The following is a 20267-nucleotide window of genomic DNA, read 5'->3' as shown; positions in this document are numbered from 1 at the left end:
AGTGAATCATTCCTTCCGCAGTCTTACAAATAATCTAAAATATTGGGGTTTCGGTCCAGTATCCTATCCACTGTTGGGGTCTGATTTGGACGTAACGCGTTTCCCAATGTTCAATGTCAGCAACCTCAATTCCATACATCAACATATCGTTATCAGGCCTTTATGCCTGAATTATTTCTCCCCCCCCCCATAAAAATGGCCATTCAGGTCAGAGGGAGTGCAGGCCAGCAGGAAACCCGATTGTTCTCCCAAGATGTCCACCTGGCGAGCAGATTGTCCGAAGGAGTTCAGGTGAGTGCATCGCTAAGGAGGGAGAGAGTCATGCCCGGGCACTGCCAGGGGCAGTGCTGGGGGGATTTGCATGGTGGGGTGGGGTGTGGGAGAAGGAGTTCCAAGAGAATTTTTGTGCACTGTGGCGGCCTTTAAAAATGATAACATGATCTTGAAAAGACTCAATCAGAGCCCATTCCACCACCAGCGCGATGTCGTGGAATCCACCCCTTGCCTTTTCTTTCTTCATGTCCCGCATAATACGACAGAGAAAGCCACCATTGGTGATGGCTGCTTAAACACTGCTTTTCCCACCCACTACTCCGCCAATGACTTTGGTCTTCCCCATATTCTGCTTCTGCTCATTCACTACAGGATCAGTCTGACAATTTAGAAACAATGGAGGAGTAGCGAGAGGTGGTAAAGGGAGTTCACACTTAAAGTGGTGATTACGTCCTGGAAATTGTCTATTTAGATGAAACTTCTTTAAATGAAGCATGGTTACTCATAGGGATAAATGTTAAAGCCAGAGTTAGTTCCTGAGGACAATGTTTGCCTGGAAAAATCAATGTAAAAATTAAATAGCTGGCCAATCAGAGGCCAGCAGCTATTTCAAATGACTGCTGGAATGGTACCCACCCGAGGCCCAGGCCCAGTTGGGTGATGGCAGGAATCATGAGGTGGGAGTCACTGGGGAAGGAAGGCGAAGGGGAGCTGGCAGCACGGGCAGGGAGAGTGGCTATCAGCAGGCTGAATTCCCCATTCTTCTGGATGCTCCATCAGGCACTAGGTGCCAATTTTAAAGAGGCCCCTTCACTGTGAGCTGGCAAGCAAACTTGCCAGGATTTGCTTGCCAAGCACATCACATGGTGAGTACCACTCACACACTGCTGGGTTAAGGACCAAGGGCGGGATTCTCCTCTACCCGGCGGGACGGAGTGATGTGAACCACTCCGGCGTCAGGCCGCCCCAAAGGTGTGGAATCATCCGCACCTTTAGGGGCTAGGCCCACACCTTTAGGGGCCAGGCCCGACCCGGAGTGGTTGGCGCCACACCGGCTGGCGTGAAAGGCCTTTGGCGCCACGCCAGCCGGGGCCAAAGGGACTCCGCCGGCCGGCGTGAGTCCGCGCATGAGCAGGAGTGTCAGCCACTGCAGACGTCATCCCCGTGCATGCGCAGGGGGAGGGGTTCACCTACGCGACGGCCATGGCGGAGGCTGATGGTCGGTGCGTAGGAAAAGAGTGCCCCCACGGCACAGGCCCGCCCACGGATCGGTGGGCCCCGATCGCGGGCCAGGCCACTGTGGGGGCACCCCCCGGGGCCAGATCGTCCCGCGCCCCCCCCAGGACCCCGGAGCCCACCCGCGCCGGCAGGTCCTGCCGGTAAGGGACCTGGTTCAATATATGCCGGCAGGAGTGGCATAGAAGCAGCGGGACTTTGGCCCATCACGGGCCGGAGAATCGCCGGGGGGGGCCCGCCGACCGGCGCAGCGCGATTCCCGTCCTCGCCTAATCTCCTGTGCCGAAGAATTTGGCGGCCGGCGGGATTCACGCCGCCCCCCCCGACGATTCTCCGAACCGACGGGGGGTCGGAGAATCCTGTCCCAAGTCCCTAAGTGGGTATTAATTGACACTTAATGGCCTCTATTGGCAGCAGAGTGGGAAGGCCGTCCATGGGCCTTCATACTGATGCGACCATCAATTCACACGAAATCAGGAGTAGAAGTAAACTGTGGCTTTAATCAACTAGAACAGTGCCTGCCTGCGACTGATCTGTTAGTGGGAGCCGCCTACAGGGCGACTGGTCTTTATACCTCCCCTCAAGGGGTGGAGCCAGGGGCGGAGCCCATCCAGGCCCGAACATGCTACATCATAGGTAATACCTTACAATGGTCCATAGGTGGAGCCCACATGGGCAACAGCGTAATACAGATATGCACATGGTGAATTGTTACAGCAATACATTCTCCACATTCACCCTCTGTTAAAAAAATGAAGTCCGGCGGGGGCGAAGGGTTCATAAGTTCAGCCTGTCCAGCGCACGGATTGTGCGCTGTGATCGCTGAAGCTCTGGTATCGCAGCTGGCCCAGGCGTCGAACTCAGCCGTGCTGGCATCGGTAGTGAGGTCGCCGGTGCGGGCACAGACATGGACTCCGGGAGCGTGTCTTCTGGGTGGTGAAGGAGGAATGGCGGGCGGGCTTTATTCCCTTTATTAACAGCCTTACATCATCCAGGGTTAGATCGTGCGTTTCCCTTCATTCGTCCATGGTTTCCCAAAAGGCCGAATTAGTATGGTTTTGGCGCAATGGGCCAAGTTTGTCCATGAACATTTGTTTCTCCGCTGCAGTCGATACTGAGGCGCTCAAAGGGCCGGGATGCCTTTACCAGGTGGGCCTTATCCGGTCAATAGAAGTGCGGCTTACACTCCGCACAGATTTGGCAGTCCCTGGTCATGTCTCTGACTTCCTCAGTGGAGTGGGGCAGGTTGCGGGCCTTGATGTAGTGGAGAAGCCGGGTGATCCCATGGTGGCAGAGGTCACCGTGGATAACATGTATTCGGTCATCATGCGCGCTGGCGCATGTGCCGCGGACAGGACATCTGGGGGCTATATCGTAATTATAGGTGGAGAGTTCGATCCTCCACTTCAAGATCTTATCATTCTTGATCTTGTCCCGCAGGGTATTATCGAACATGAAGGCTACCAATCATTGGTCGGTGACAAGGGTAAACCTCCTACCAGCGAGGTAGTGCCTCCAGTGTCGCACGGCTTCCACGATGGCTTGGGATTCCTTTTCGACTGAGGAGTGTTGAATTTTGGAGGTGGTGAGGGTTCGTGAAAAAACACTACTGGCCTGCCTGCCTGATTGAGGGTAGATGCGTCGCTCTCCACCTGGAAGGGGACGAACTCGTCCACCGCGCACATCGCGGCTTTGGCGATATCCGCCTTGATACAGCTCAAGGCCTGGGGGGTGTCAGCCGCCAGTGTGAAGTTGGTGGCCTTGATTAGTGGGCGGGCTTTGTCTGCAAAGTTGGGGACCCACTGGGCGTAATATGAAAAGAACCCGAGGCACTTTTCAGGGCCTTGGGGCAGTGCGGAAGGGGGAGTTGCAGGAGGGGGCGCATACGGTCGGGGTCGGGTCCTAGAACCCCGTTTTCCACGACGTAGCCAAGGATGGCTAGTCTGGTTGTGCGGAAAATGCATTTCTCCTTGTTGTGAGTGAGGTTAAGGATTCGGGTGGTTTGGAGAAATCTCTGGAGGTTGGCATTGTGGTCCTGCTGATCATGGCCACAGATGGTGACCTTGTCCAAGTACAGAAATGTGGCCCGCAGCCCGTACTGGTCCACCATTCGGTCCATCGTTCTTTGGAAGACCGAGACCCCGTTCGTGATGCCAAAGGGGATCCGGAGGAAGTGGAAGAGGCGGCCGTCTGCCTCAAAAGCCGTGTAGTGGCGGTCCCCCGGGCGGATTGGCAGCTGGTGGTATGCAGGCTTCAGATCCACTGTGGAGAAACCCGGTAGTGCGCGATCTGATTAACCATGTCTGCGATCCGGGGAAGCGGGTACGCATCGAGGTGCGTGTACCGGTTTATGGTTTGGCTGTAATCTACAACCATCTGGTTCTTTTCCCCGGTCCTGCGACCACCACCTGGGCTCTCCAGGGGCTATTACTGGCCTCGATGATTCCCTCTCGCAAAAGTCGCTGGACTTGGGACCTGAAAGAAGTCCTATCCTGGATGCTGTACTGCCTGCTTGTGGTTTGCAGTCGGCGTTGAGATTTGCGAAGAGCGTGGGAGGGTCGACCTTTAGGGTCGCGAGGCTACATACCGTGAGTGGGGGTAGGGGCCCGCCGAACTTCAGGGTTAGGCTCCTGAGGTTACAACGGAAATCCAGTCCCAATAGAAGAGGAGCGCAGACGTCGGGGAGCACATATAATTTAAAATTGGCGTACTCGGCGCTCTGTATTGCGAGGATTGCGGTAGTGCACCCCCAGACCTGCACCGAGTGCGACCCGGAGGCGAGGGAGATGGTTTGATGCGCCGGGAAGATTGGGAGCGAGCAGCGTCTTACAATGTCTAGATGAATGAAGCTCTCTGTGCTCCCGGAGTCGAAGATCGCGGGCCAGGCCAATGTGGAGGCACCCCCCGGGGCCAGATTGCCCCGCACCCCACCCCCCACCAGGACCCTGGAGCCCGCCCGCGCCGCGAGGTCCCGCCGGTAAGGGACCTGGTTCAATTTACGCCGGTGGGACTGGCATCGAAGCAGCGGGACTTCAGCCCATCGCGGGCTGGAGAATCACCGGGGGGGGGGGGGGGGGGGCCGACGACCAGCGCGGCGCGATTCCCGCCCCCTGCCGAATCTCTGGTGCCGGAGAATTCGACGGCCGGCGGGGGCGGGATTCACTTCGCCGCCGGCGATTCTCCGACCCGGCGGGGGGTCGGAGAATCCCGCCCCAGGTCCCTAAGTGGGTATTAATTGCCACTTAATGGCCTCTATTGGCAGCAGAGTGGGAAGGCTGTCCATGGGCCTTCTTACCATGAACATAATTGGGGTGGAAGAGGAAAGGTGGTGGGGTCTCTACCTTTTGTTCTAAAACCTTCGTAAATGTCCCTTCCCGCCATCATTCTGTCCATAACTTTGTCTCACTTAAGGAGGAGCTAGGTAGTTTAATGACCATCCGCTGAGGCAAGTTTTTCACTGGATGTGGAAATTCTGTGATGGAATTTGAACTTGTGTTCCTGGAGCCTGATGCATTACTCTGGGCTCGGCTCAGTTCAGTAATGTAACCACCACAGTACTGCCTTCCACGACCACCCCCATCGTTTTGTGATTTGGTGTCAAACTTTGTTTAATATTCTCCTGTGAAATGCCTTGAGACCTTTTGCTAAGTTCAAGTTTTATACAAATGCAGTTATTATTATTTTGGAAATGGTGAGGTAGGAGGAAAAGCAACAGGAGAGCAGAGAGATATTTGCAGAATGGCAGAGCTGGCAAAGATCAGAGACAAGGCTAGGAGAAGCATGGAAAGTGAGCAAGAAAGAGGTTAGGCAACATATCCTTAAAGATCTCCAAATGCTTTAAAGAAAGCAGATGCACACTTTCACTTCTTGTAACAAGTATAGATGTATTTATGGGAAGCACAGTAGCACAGTGAGTAGCACTTTTGCTTCACAGCTCCAGGGTCCCAGGTTCAATTCCCGGCTTGGCTCACTGTCTGTGTGGAGTCTGCATGTTCTCCGTGTCTGCGTGGGTTTCCTCCGGGCGCTCCGATTTCCTCCCATAAGTCCTGAAAGATGTGCTGTTAGGTAATTTGGACATTCTGAATTCTCCCTCTGTGTACCCGACCAGGCACCAGAATGTGGCAACTAGGGACTTTTCACAGTAACTTCATTGCAGTGTTAATGTAAGCCTACTTGTGCCAATAAAGATTATTATTATTATTTTGCTTATTAAATCCAATTAACCTACCTGGTGCAAAGCTCGTCTTCCCATAGAATTGTATTATTCCACTCCTCTGTCCAACCACAACCACACGATCTCCAATTTGCATTTCAGTCTTATCGGTCTCTACACAGCCTAGGCTGCCAACAGATGGAGCTCGCTTCCGCAAACCTACTTTAAAAAATCAAAATGTGAAAAGTTAAATTAAACTGCGTTTTAACATGATTACTCTGTATTAGTTCTTCTCCTACTCTTTCCTCTTAGCAATATTCTCTCCCTCCATGCTGTGCACAGCATATATTTTTGTTGAGATTCATTCAGTTTGTTGGAGGCTATTCCCACAAAATGGATGACGTTAAATAGCGAGCTAGATTTAACAGGGTGCGGCCCCGTCCCACTTGGTGAAAATGTCAGGGAAAAGCCCTGCAGACATTTAATGCTCAGAGGTCTGTTGATTATTTTAAAGTGGGACTTTCATTCCTATTTGGGCAAGCAGTCCAGCCTATGAGATTTGCTAGACAAACAAATGACTTGCAGTTCTGTTTCCAGCAGCGCCACTGGGAGCAATGGCCACTGCTGCGACTATAACATGAGCTTCTCCTCATCTGCAAACAAATGCCGAGGAGCCAGAACTGGAGTGAAAGGGAAATTTTAGGGGGATTGGTATTGCTGGAGACAGGCTAGAATGGCGCTGTGATAGGGGTCGGAGGGCCAGAATAGACAGGCTGGAGGTGTGGAGCAGAGACAACCTGAGGGGGGACCTCAGATGACCCCAAGGAGCCCATTGAGGAGGTATGGAGGTACTCACCCCACTCCCCAAACCCCACTTTATCGTGCACCTATCCGCAGAGTGAGAATTGCCATGTGGTTGGTGTGGGCTTTTCCTTCCACTGGATAAATCATCAATGGCAGCACGGTAAGGCAAATATGTGGGCATTAATTGGCCACTTAAGGGCTTCAGTTGGTTCACAGATAGTTGGAGTGCCCGACACTCCCCTACCATTGGTAAAATTGCAGTCAGAGCAGGGCACCAATGGCATTTCATGTGTCTTCCATGAAATCAACTTGGTGCTTACTGATTATTTTCTTTTTTTTTATTAAATATTTTATTGAAAATTTTTGGTCAACCAACACAGTACATTGTGCATCCTTTACACAATATTATAACAACACAAATAACAATGACCTATTTTATAAACAAAAAATGAATAAATAATAAATAACAAAAATGAAAACTAGCCCTAATTGGCAACTGCCTTGTCACAAGTAACATTCTCCAAAAATATAATTTAACAGTCCAATATATAATTATCTGTAGCAACGACCTATACATACTATACAGTATATATTAACAACCCTGAGAGTCCTTCTGGTTCCTCCTCCCCCCCCCTCCCCCCCCCCCCCCCCCCCCCCCGCCGATCCTGGGCTGCTGCTGCTGCCTTCTTTTTCCCATTCCGTCTATCTTTCTGCGAGGTATTCGACGAACGGTTGCCACCGCCTGGTGAACCCTTGAGCCGACCTCCTTAGGATGAACTTAATCCGCTCTAGCTTTATAAACCCCGCCATGTCATTTATCCAGGTCTCCACCCCTGGGGGCTTGGCTTCTTTCCACATTAGCAATATCCTGCGCCGGGCTACTAGGGACGCAAAGGCCAAAACATCGGCCTCTCTCGCCTCCTGCACTCCCGGCTCTTGTGCAACCCCAAATATAGCCAACCCCCAGCTTGGTTCGACCCGGACTCCTACTACTTTTGAAAGCACCTTTGTCACCCCCATCCAAAACCCCTGTAGTGCCGAGCATGACCAAAACATATGGGTATGATTCGCTGGGCTTCTCGAGCACCTCGCACACCTATCCTCCACCCCAAAAAATTTACTGAGCCGTGCTCCAGTCATATGTGCCCTGTGTAATACCTTAAACTGAATCAGGTTTAGCCTGGCACACGAGGACGACGAGTTTACCCTGCTTAGGGCATCTGCCCACAGCCCCTCCTCGATCTCCTCCCCCAGCTCTTCTTCCCATTTCCCTTTTAGTTCATCTACCATAGTCTCCCCGTCGTCCCTCATTTCCCTATATATATCTGACACCTTACCATCCCCCACCCATGTCTTTGAGATCACTCTGTCCTGCACCTCTTGTGTCGGGAGCTGCGGGAATTCCCTCACCTGTTGCCTCGCAAAAGCCCTCAGTTGCATATACCTGAATGCATTCCCTTGGGGCAACCCATATTTCTCGGTCAGCGCTCCCAGACTCGCGAACTTCCCATCCACAAACAGATCTTTCAGTTGCGTTATTCCTGCTCTTTGCCACATTCCATATCCCCCATCCATTCCCCCCGGGGCAAACCTATGATTGTTTCTTATCGGGGACCCCCCCAAGGCTCCAGTCTTTCCCCTATGCCGTCTCCACTGTCCCCAAATCTTCAGTGTAGCCACCACCACCGGGCTTGTGGTGTAGTTCCTCGGTGAGAACGGCAATGGGGCTGTCACCATAGCCTGTAGGCTAGTCCCCCTACAGGACGCCCTCTCTAATCTCTTCCACGCCGCTCCTTCCTCCTCTCCCATCCACTTACTCACCATTGAAATATTAGCGGCCCAATAATACTCACTTAGGCTCGGTAGTGCCAGCCCCCCCCTATCCCTGCTACGCTGTAAGAATCCCTTCCTCACTCTCGGGGTCTTCCCGGCCCACACAAAACCCATGATGTTCTTTTCAATCCTTTTAAAAAAAGCCTTCGTGATCACCACCGGGAGGCACTGAAACACAAAGAGGAATCTCGGGAGGACCACCATCTTAACCGCCTGCACCCTCCCTGCTAGTGACAGGGATACCATATCCCATCTCTTGAAATCCTCCTCCATCTGTTCCACCAACCGCGTTAAATTTAACCTATGCAATGTGCCCCAATTCTTAGCTATCTGGATCCCCAGGTAACAAAAGTCCCTTGTTACCTTCCTCAACGGTAGGTCCTCTATTTCTCTACTCTGCTCCCCTGGATGCACCACAAACAACTCACTTTTCCCCATGTTCAATTTATACCCTGAAAACTCCCCAAACTTCCCAAGTATCCGCATTATTTCTGGCATCCCCTCCGCCGGGTCCGCCACGTATAGTAGCAAATCGTCCGCATACAAAGATACCCGGTGTTCTTCTCCTCCCCTAAGTACTCCCCTCCACTTCTTGGAACCCCTCAACGCTATCGCCAGGGGCTCAATCGCCAGTGCAAACAATAATGGGGACAGAGGGCATCCCTGCCTTGTCCCTCTATGGAGCCGAAAATATGCAGATCCCCGTCCATTCGTGACCACGCTCGCCACTGGGGCCCTATACAACAGCTGCACCCATCTAACATACCCCTCTCCAAAACCAAATCTCCTCAACACCTCCCACAAATAATCCCACTCCATTCTATCAAATGCTTTCTCGGCATCCATCGCCACTACTATCTCCGTTTCTCCCTCTGGTGGGGCCATCATCATTACCCCTAACAATCTCCATATATTCGTGTTCAGCTGTCTCCCCTTCACAAACCCAGTTTGGTCCTCGTGGACCACCCCCGGGACACATTCCTCTATTCTCATTGCCATTACCTTGGCCAGGACCTTGGCATCTACATTTAGGAGGGAAATAGGTCTATAGGACCCGCATTGTAGCGGGTCCTTTTCCTTCTTTAAGAGAAGCGATATCGTTACTTCAGACATAGTCGGGGGCAGTTGTCCCCTTTCCTTTGCCTCATTAAAGGTCCTCGTCAGTACCGGGGCGAGCAAGTCCACATATTTTCTATAGAATTCGACTGGGAATCCATCCGGTCCCGGGGCCTTTCCCGCCTGCATGCTCCTAATTCCTTTCACCACTTCTTCTACCTCGATCTGTGCTCCCAGTCCCACCCTTTCCTGCTCTTCCACCTTGGGAAATTCCAGCCGATCCAAGAAGCCCATCATTCTCTCCCTCCCATCCGGGGGTTGAGCTTCATATAATTTTTTATAAAATGTCTTGAACACTCCATTCACTCTCTCCGCTCCCCGCTCCATCTCTCCTTCCTCATCCCTCACTCCCCCTATTTCCCTCGCTGCTCCCCTTTTCCTCAATTGGTGTGCCAGCAACCTGCTCGCCTTCTCCCCATATTCGTACTGTACACCCTGTGCCTTCCTCCATTGTGCCTCTGCAGTGCCCGTAGTCAGCAAGTCAAATTCTACATGTAGCCTTTGCCTTTCCCTGTACAGTCCCTCCTCCGGTGCTTCCACATATTGTCTGTCCACCCTCAAAAGTTCTTGCAGCAACCGCTCCCGTTCCTTACTCTCCTGCTTCCCTTTATGTGCCCTTATTGATATCAGCTCCCCTCTAACCACCGCCTTCAACGCCTCCCAGACCACTCCCATCTGGACCTCCCCATTATCATTGAGTTCCAAGTACTTTTCAATGCACCCCCTCACCCTTAGACACACACCCTCATCTGCCATTAGTCCCATGTCCATTCTCCAGGGTGGGCGCCCTCCTGTTTCCTCCCCTATCTCCAAGTCCACCCAGTGTGGAGCGTGATCCGAAATGGCTATAGCCGTATACTCCGTTCCCCTCACCTTCGGGATCAATGCCTTACCCAGCACAAAAAAGTCTATTCGCGAGTAGACTTTATGGACATAGGAGAAAAACGAGAACTCCTTACACCTAGGTCTGCTAAATCTCCACGGGTCTACACCTCCCATCTGCTCCATAAAATCTTTAAGTACCTTGGCTGCTGCCGGCCTCCTTCCAGTCCTTGACTTCGCCCTATCCAGCCCTGGTTCCAACACCGTATTAAAATCTCCCCCCATTATCAGCTTTCTCATCTCTAGGTCCGGAATGCGTCCTAGCATCCGCCTCATAAAATTGGCATCATCCCAGTTCGGGGCATATACGTTTACCAAAACCACCGTCTCCCCCTGTAGTTTGCCACTCACCATCACGTATCTGCCCCCGTTATCCGCCACTATAGTCTTTGCCTCGAACATTACCCGCTTCCCCACTAATATAGCCACCCCCCTGTTTTTCGCATCTAGCCCCGAATGGAACACCTGCCCCACCTATCCTTTGCGTAGCCTAACCTGGTCTATCAGTTTCAGGTGCGTTTCCTGTAACATAACCACATCTGCCTTAAGTTTCTTAAGGTGTGCGAGTACCCGTGCCCTCTTTATCGGCCCGTTCAGCCCTCTCACGTTCCACGTGATCAGCCGAGTTGGGGGGCTTCCTACCCCCCCCCCTTGTCGATTAGCCATCACCTTTTTCCAGCTCCTCACCTGGTTCCCACGCAGCTGTATCTCCCCCAGGCGGTGCCCCCACGCCCATCCTCTCCCATACCAGCTCCCCCCTCTCCCCAGCAGCAGCAACCCAGTAATTCCCCCCTCCCACCCCCCCCCCCCCCGCTAGATCCCCCGCTAGCGTAATTACTCCCCCCATGTTGCTCCCAGAAGTCAGCAAACTCTGGCTGACCTCGGCTTCCCCCCGTGACCTCGGCTCGCACCGTGCGACGCCCCCTCCTTCCTGCTTCTCTATTCCCGCCATGATTATCATAGCGCGGGAACCAAGCCCGCGCTTCTCCCTTGGCCCCGCCCCCAATGGCGAACGCCCCATCTCCTCCACCTCCCCTCCTCCCCCCATCACCACCTGTGGGAGAGAGAAAAGTTACCACATCGCAGGATTAGTACATAAAACCCCTCTTTGCCCCCCACATTCGCTCCACCACTTTGTTCGAATGTTCTTTTTAACAACCCGCTCATTCCAGTTTTTATTCCACAATAAAAGTCCACGCTTCATCCGCCGTCTCAAAGTAGTGGTGCCTCCCTCGATATGTGACCCACAGTCTTGCCGGTTGCAGAATTCCAAATTTTATCTTCTTTTTATGAAGCACCGCCTTGGCCCGATTAAAGCTCGCCCTCCTTCTTGCCACCTCCGCACTCCAGTCTTGATAAACACGGATCACCGCGTTCTCCCATTTACTGCTCCGAGTTTTCTTCGCCCATCTAAGGACCATTTCTCTATCCTTAAAACGGAGGAATCTCACCACTATGGCTCTGGGAATTTCTCCTGCTCTCGGTCCTCGCGCCATCACTCGGTATGCTCCCTCCACCTCCAACGGACCCGCCGGGGCCTCCGCTCCCATTAACGAGTGCAACATCGTGCTCACATATGCCCCGACGTCCGCTCCCTCCACACCTTCAGGAAGACCAAGAATCCTCAGGTTGTTCCTCCTTGCGTTGTTTTCCAGTGCCTCCAACCTTTCCACACATCGTTTCTGATGTGCCTCCTGCGTCTCCGTCTTCACCACCAGGCCCTGTATGTCGTCCTCATTCTCGGCTGCCTTTGCCTTCACGACCCGAAGCTCCCGCTCCTGGGTCTTTTGTTCCTCCTTTAGCCCTTCGATCGCCTGTAGTATCGGGGTCAACAGCTCTTTCTTCATTTCCTTTTTGATCTCTTCCACACAGCATTTCAAGAACTCTTGTTGTTCAGGGCCCCATGTTAAACTGCCACCTTCCGACGCCATCTTGGTTTTTGCTTGCCTTCCTTGCCGCTGTTCTAAAGGATCCACTGCAATCTGGCCACTTTCTCCTCCTTTTTCCATCCGTATCCAGGGGGGATTCCCTTCTGGTTTACCGCACAGTGTTTTTAGCCGTCACAATTGCCGTTGGGGCTCCTATCAAGAGCCCAAAAGTCCGTTTCACAGGGAGCTGCCGAAACGTGCGACTCAGCTGGTCATCGCCGCACCCGGAAGTCCCCTTACTGATTATTTTCATCGGGCAACCTTCTTTGAAGCTCTAGCATCAAAGACATTTCTAGCCAATTTAATTTGATCTTATGGAGCCAGTCATGCCCCAATTAGCTTTGTTTCTGAACAGCCACCATGACTAAAGGCAGCTGAGTGGATTGCTGTCAATAGCTCACGAGGATCATTGTTGTGCCTATTATCGTTATGGCTTCCCCCCTATGTATCATCACCCTGGCCCCAGTGTTGTTCAACCGCAGGGATGGACTTTCTTGAAGGTGCCGGTTTGCTTCCCCACCACAGTGGCTGAATCCCCAATGTCCACTTCCATCGGTAACACCAAGTGTACTCGCACACCTTAAGAAACTTAAGGCAGATGTGGTTCTGTTACAGGAAACGCACCTGAAACTGATAGACCAGGTTAGATATAACTTTGCGCTTCGCCTCTGGACCATCTTCCATACGGAATACAAGTGCTTTACTGTTCAATCTACTCGTGCTCGGCAGGCTCTGCTTATACTTGCACTCAAGTATCAAATGGCCTTTTCTCCCACACCTGAAGCATTCAGCCTCCCTAAATCTGCACATGTCTGGAGTTGGCTTCCCGCACATCTGTAACACTCTGCGCACTCTTGAGTCCATCCTAAGCGGTGGATTTAATCTTCTATACCTGCTGACTCTTCCAGTTCCCATTTTCATTTCCTTGCTTGGACCAGCGCCTTCACCCCTGGCACAAATGCTGCTTGAGATTTCCCACCCTAACTGGTGGACTGTGCTGCTCAGAGCACTTTGTAACTCCTGGGCGTCCTTCTCCATGTTCTCCATGGCTGAAGCAATCTCTGTGATAGTGGCCACTTTGCCCGCTTTTACATTGACAGATATAACTTTCTGCTCCGCTTCAGGACCATCTTCCATACAGAATATACTTCCGATTCTGCCAAAAGGTTTTTTTGTATTGCTTCATCATTAATGCCACATATTAAATGATCTCTTAGTGGTTAGCACTGCTGCCTACGGCGCTGAAGACCTGGGTTCAATCCGGCGCCGGGTCACTGTCTGTGTGGAATGTGCACATTCTCCCCATGTCTGCATGGGTTTCACTCCCACAATCCAAAGATGTGCAGGTTAGCCATGATCGTGAAAAATGGCGGAGCAGACTCGAAGGGCAAAAGGCCTCCTTCTGCTCCTATAGAACATACAGTGCTGAAGGAGGCTATTTGGCCCATCGAGTCTGCACCGACCCACTTAAGCCCTCACTTCCACCCTATCCCCGTAATCCAATAACCCTTCTATGTATGTAACTATTTACAGAATGCTTTAAAACAATCTCTCCATCCTCCTCCCTAGGGTCCAACTGCTGGGACAAATCCCAACACATCCCAGTGAATTCCCAATTCCTGTCCCCGATTGGACTAGGGGATAGTACGTTAAAGGCGTTAGCTGCTGCACACTGCATTGAGGAGGCAGCGACGACCGAGGAATACCCAGCCATGATACGGAACACGCCCTCTCTGAAGGAGCCTGCTCAGGCTCCACCAACCAGAGGACAACTGTTATTGGGGCCAACATGACAGCGCAGTTAGCACGCTGCCTCTAATGCCACTACGACTGGGTAGCACAGTGGTTAGCACTGTTGCTTCACAGCGCCAGGGTCCCAAGTTCGATTCCTGGCTTGGTTCACTGTCTGTGCGGAGTCTGCACGTTCCCCCTGTCTGTGTGGGTTTCCTCCGGGTGCTCCGGTTTCCTCCCATAAGTCCCGAAAGACATGCTGTTAGATGAATTGGACATTCTGAATTCTCCCTCCGTGTCCTGAAGAGGCGCCGGAGTGTGGCGACTAGGGGACTTTCACAGTAACTTCACTGCAGTGTTAATGTAAGCCTACTTGTGACAATAATAAAGATTATTATTATTAAATTGGGGGTGTGGCACCAAGGCACAGCACTCACATATGTCTAAGGCACCATGAACACAAAGAGGATTTTCATGGTTGTTATTATGTATTTTCGCCGTTGTAATGTTTGATTCCTGTGTGACATTTAACACATTATGTTATGTTCATTTGTGTTACTGTGTGCAATGTGATGATAGATTTTTACTATATTTTTGGGATTGTGGTGTTGTTTTGTGAAGAAAGCTGTGTGCGGTGTTGAGAATTACTTAAACTGGGGATGGTTACTACAGCCAGCTTGTCTATGAGGACTGAGAGATAAAAACGTAAAGGTAAGGTTCATGCATTTGTAATGAGAGATTATGGTAATGTTGGATTTACAAGTAAATAGGTTGGATTTAAAATTTGCATTATGAGATAAGTAGGAAATTGGCTTATCAGCTGTTGAATTTCAAAGGGAAGTTTAGAGGTAAGAAGGAACTTTTTACAACTTACAAAGGTTTTATATATAAACAGGAGAAGGTCTATTAAATTTTACGCACTGAAAGTAGAGACAGAAAAGGGAAACATGAAAGATTTTCATTTTGGAAAAGTTGAGTTCAAAGAGGTGTTTGGGAACAATGGAAGCTGAGGTGAAAGGGGGAAAAGATATTCAAGGAACGATGATTAGCTGAGTTGTGCTGGCTGTGTGGTGGAGATGTCCTGGAAACAAGATCTGTTTGAGAGGCGTGAAAGTTGTGAATTTAAAGCAGCCATCCAGGAAAGTCTTTGGGCGGAATTCTCTAATCCAGAACTATGTCCCGTGGCAGGGGCGGGGACGGGAAATGTTACCCACTGCAGAGGCCAACGGGAAACCCCGCCATAACTTCTGGCTGTGGAACATTCCTAGGCTTATGCACTATTTTTCAAGGCGGGGTGGGTTTGATGGCATTCCCATCACTATATCTAGGTGCCATAGTTTTTTAACAAACAATTTTATTGAGGTATTTTTTGGCATTGTAAACAGTTACAGATACCAGAAATGTGCAAACATCAATATAAAACCAATACTTCAATCAAACCATACTGCACATGCCCGCTCCTCTCCCCTAGCTAGGTGCCATAGTTAAAAGACGTGTGATGGCTCTGATCCACTGTTGAAGAAAGAGGATGGACTTCCAGAAGAAAAATGATAAAATGATGGACCTCCAGGAACACTCTGAAGCTGGAAGATGGGCCTCCTGAAAGACACTAAAGTTGGAAGATCCACTTGATAGATGTTCTTCCTCCCCCCCCCCCCCCCCGTCCCGTCCCGCCCTTTCCACCCACTGCTGTGTTGCTCCAGGGTCGAGGGTCACTGGCGGCCTCCACCCCAAACCTCAGAGGCACTCCCAGGCCTTCTTCAGGTAAGTCCTGACTTTTGCACACCATGTTGGTCCAGACTGGAATCACAGGAAATCGGGGGAAAATTCCAATTAGGCCTTCATCTGAATCCCATTACAGGGATGCAAATCAATTCCCCGATAGCCTCCTGTGGAATTTCTGGTCCACCGTGGCGGGCAGCACTGGAAGAACCCGCTATTATTTCACGTCAGCATGAAACTGATTTTTGGGCCTTCTGCCAAATTCTACCACCCCCTCACCCACCAGCAGTTTGTTTTTGAACCTTCATCTTGGATTTTCACATCAAAATGGAAATGTTTGTCGAGTAGTGGCATACGTTTTTGACAGTAACAGTAATTCTTTGCCTTAAGTATTATTACTGCATTTTTATAGTTAAAACTTTATAAGGGACTTGTTGCCAAGAATGTAGTTCAGTTGTGTGTTTTGACCAAGTGGGATTTTGGGGGTTCGTTCTATAAGACTGTTTTAAAGGTGTAACTTTAATCTTTTGTGCTTAAGTTTGTCTTTCTTGTTAATAAATCTTTAAATTTTCAAAAACCTAAAGGTGTTATTGGAGTTCTGTGCTCTTGGGTTGGTAGCTCTTCTTCATCGTTTTCAAAATACACAATAAAGGTTTATGAGTAGTATGATAAGTTTCTCTCTGGAATCTAGCTTGCTCAGTAAATAACGTCTGCTGTGGTCATAATAATTGATTTTCCTTTAGTAGCCCCTGTATCATTCATGTTTTCCAGAGGTGCATAGCACAGTTATGAGAGATAGCAGGGACTGCAACTTTCAGTACAGAGGTTGTGATTTGACTTTGGGGTGATAGGATTTCCTCCTCAGATACATTTTGTTAAAGAGGTGGCACCCTGGCATGAGGTTAAAGCCATGCCATGGCACCTAGCTGAAGATGCATTGAATTAAGCCATCCCTGGTGTCCCTGCCTCCCTGAAGGTTCCTGACATTTACCGCAAAGTCCACACCCGGTGCCTCCCCAGCCTCCTCACCAGATCCATCTTTAGATTCATCCTCTGCAGCTGGTGGTGCTACCTTGCAATCATCACTGTCTAATGGCTAACCTCTTGCCAGAGCTAGATTATGCAGAGCACAGCAAACCACGAATATAAGCAACAGTTCTTCCCCTGATCGGTTCAGGCATCTGAACCTCTTGTTCAGCAGCCAATGGTAGTCCCTTCTGCACAGTAAATTCTGTGTTATCTGTGTAACTAACGCCCTTTTGGAGGCATGACTCCTATTGTACCGCCCTTTTTCAGTGCCTCCAAGGCAATATGGGCAGCACGGTAGCACAAGTGGCTAGCACTGTGGCTTCACAATAGGAATCATGGCTTCACAGCGCCAGGGTCCAGGTTCAATTCCCCGCTGGGACACTGTATGTGCGGAGTCTGCGCCTTCTCCCCGTGTCTGCGTTGATTTCCTCCGGGTGCTCCGGTTTCCTCCCACAGTCCTAAGACGTGCAGGTTAGGTGGATTGGCCATTCTAAATTGCCCTTAGTGTCCAAAATGGTTAGGAGGCGTTATTGGGTTACGGGGGTAGCATGGAAGTGAGGGCTTAAGTGGGTCAGCGCAGACACGATGGGCCGAATGGCCTCCTTCTGCACTGTATGTTCTATGTTCTAATATATGGGCCCAATACTCTAGGCCTCAAATTGGTGCGCAGAAAGGACAAAACACTCTTGAGAGACAAGAAATGCCCCAGCTCCCCATGAAAGATGATCTTGGACTCCCACCAAGCATGGAAAAAGTTGAAGTTGCCATAAAACACATGAAGAATGGAAAAGACGCAGGAATGGATGGGATATCAACATAGATTTTCAAACTTGGAGAAGAGATCGGTGTTACTGAAAATCTGGGAGCGAGAAGAATTTCCCGCTGATCTCAAGGATGCCACCATCTTCAAGAATCATAGAATCCCTAGTGCAGAGGGAGGGCATTCAGCCCATCGAGTATGCACTGACCCTTCAAATGAGCACTCTGCCCATACCCACTTCCCCCCAATTTCCGTAACCTCATAACCCAAGCTACACATCCCTGGACACTAAGGGACAAATTATCATGGCCAATCCACCTAACCTGCACATCTTTGTGGGAGGAAACTGGAGCACCTGGAGGCAACCCACGCAGACATGAGGAGAATGTATGAGCTACACACGGACAGTAATACATGTTGGATTGAACCTGGGTTCCTGGCGCTGTGAGGCAGCAGTTCTAACCACTGTGCCACCGTGCCGCTCAAGAAGGGAAACAAAGCGGACTGTAGGAAGTACCGAGGAATCTCAGTACTCTCCATCCCTCGGACGATTATCACTAGGAAGATCATCGTCCAAATTCTTGCTAGCCGCCTTCTCCCAGTCCTCTGAACAAATCCTTCCACAAAGCCAATGTGGTTTTTGCCCAAACCATGGAACAGCATATATGATTTTCACTACTTGGCAATTTCAGGAGAAGTGCCAGAAGCAACATCAACCACCCTACATGGCCTTCATCGATCTGATCAAGGCTTTTGACAGTCAATCAGGAAGTGCTTTGAAGACCCTGTCAAAGGACGGCTGTCCGGAGAAATTCATCAGCATTTCCCAATTCCTCCATGACAAGATGTCGGCTACAGTCCTCATTGACCTTCGAGGTCAATACTGGAGTCAAGCAGGGATGTGTCATCGCTCCCACCCTTTTCCCCATCTTCATCACTACCATCCTTCACCTTTCAAGAGCAGCTTCCCAATAGGGTGGACATCGTCAGCAAGATGGAGAGAAAACCTCTCAACCGGTTCAAATCCAAGAAGAAAGCAACACTGACATTGCTCATGGAGCTTCAGTATATGGATGAAATCACCATTTGAACTCAATGGATTCTACGCTCGGTTCGAGCAGGTAAACAACAATCCGCTGTTGAGTGGCCCAGCAGCCCATAATTCACCCATACCCACCATCACAGCTTCCGAAGTCAGATTGGCCTTCCTGAAAGTGAACCCTCGGAAGGCGACGGGCCCGGACGGGATCCCTGGTCATGCACTCAGAGCCTGCGCGGACCAGCTGGCAGAGGTATTCGCGGACATCTTTAACCTGTCCCTACTCCACTCCGAGGTACCCACCTGCTTTAAGAAGACCACCATCATACTGGTACCAAAGAAGAACCAGGCAACGTGCCTCAATGACTACCGACCAGTGGCCCTGATTTCAGTCATAATGAAGTGCTTCGAGAGGTTGATCATGAAGCGCATCACCTCCATACTCCCAGAACGCCTTGATCCACTGCAATTCGCATACCGCTGCAACCGGTCCACATCAGACACCATTTCCCTGGCCCTACACTCATCCCTAGAGCATCTCAAAAACAAGGACTCCTACATTAGACTCCTATTTATTGACTACAGCTCCGCCTTCAACACCATAATCCCAGCCAAGCTCATATCAAATCTCCAAACCTAGGACTTGGCTCCCCACTCTGCAACTGGATCCTCGATTTTCTGACCAACAGACTACAATCAGTAAGAATGAACAACAACACCTCCTCCACAATAGTCCTCAACACCGGCGCCCCGCAAGGTACTTAGGCCCCTACTCTACTCCCTGTACACATATGACTGCGTGGCAAAATTTGGTTCCAACTCCATCTACAAGTTTGCTGACGATACAGCCATAGTGGGCCGGATCTCGAATAACGACGAGTCCGAATACAGGAGGGAGATAGAGAATCTAGTGGAGTGGTGTAGCGACAACAATCTCTCCCTCAATACCAGCAAAACTAAAGAGCTGGTAATTGACTTCAGGAAGCAAAGTACTGTACACATCCCTGTCAGCATCAACGGGGCCGAGGTGGAGATGGTTAGCAGTTTCAAATTTCTAGGGGTGCACATCTCCAAAAATCTGTCCTGGTCCAGCCACGTCGACGCTACCACCAAGAAAGCACAACAGTGCCTATACTTCCTCAGGAAACTAAGGCTATTCGGCATGTCCACATTAACCCTTACCAACTTTTACAGATGCACTATAGAAAGCATCCTTTCGGGCTGCATCACAGCCTGGTATGGCAACTGCTCGGCCCAGGACCGCAAGAAACTTCAGAGAGTCGTGAACGCCGCCCAGTCCATCACACGAACCTGCCTCCCATCCATTGACTCCATCTACACCTCCCGCTCCCTGGGGAAAGCGGGCAGCATAATCAAAGATCCCTCCCACCCGGCTTACTCACTCTTCCAACTTCTTCCATCGGGCAGGAGATACAGAAGTCTGAGAACACGCACGAACAGACTCAAAAACAGCTTCTTCCCCACTGTCACCAGACTCCTAAATGACCCTCTTATGGACTGACCTAATTAACACAACACCCTGGATGCTTCATCCGATGCCAGTGCTTATGTAGTTACATTGTATATGTTGTGTTGCCCTATTATGTATTTTCTTTTATTCCCTTTTCTTCTCATGTACTTAATGATCTGTTGAGCTGCTCGCAGAAAAATACTTTTCACTGTACCTGGGTACACGTGACAATAAACAAATCCAATCCAATCCATTTCCACTGCCTCAGAAGACAATCTCCAAAGTGTTTT

General features: G+C 50.5%; 1 protein-coding gene across 2 annotated transcripts in view; it reads right to left on the bottom strand.

Moving 5' to 3' along the window:
- The window catches only part of LOC140426504 (CAP-Gly domain-containing linker protein 4), a 628408-nt gene that overhangs the window by 249604 nt on the left and 358537 nt on the right, over positions 1-20267 (bottom strand). For both annotated transcript variants that reach the window (XM_072511376.1, XM_072511367.1), the window contains one exon: positions 5738-5881. In XM_072511376.1, coding sequence (XP_072367477.1) covers positions 5738-5881 — 144 coding nt within the window. The remainder of the gene's footprint in view (positions 1-5737; positions 5882-20267) is intronic.

The sequence above is a fragment of the Scyliorhinus torazame genome, chromosome 1, assembly GCF_047496885.1.
Source record: "Scyliorhinus torazame isolate Kashiwa2021f chromosome 1, sScyTor2.1, whole genome shotgun sequence".
NCBI lineage: Eukaryota > Metazoa > Chordata > Chondrichthyes > Carcharhiniformes > Scyliorhinidae > Scyliorhinus > Scyliorhinus torazame.
This window is presented reverse-complemented; position numbering and strand designations above follow the sequence as displayed.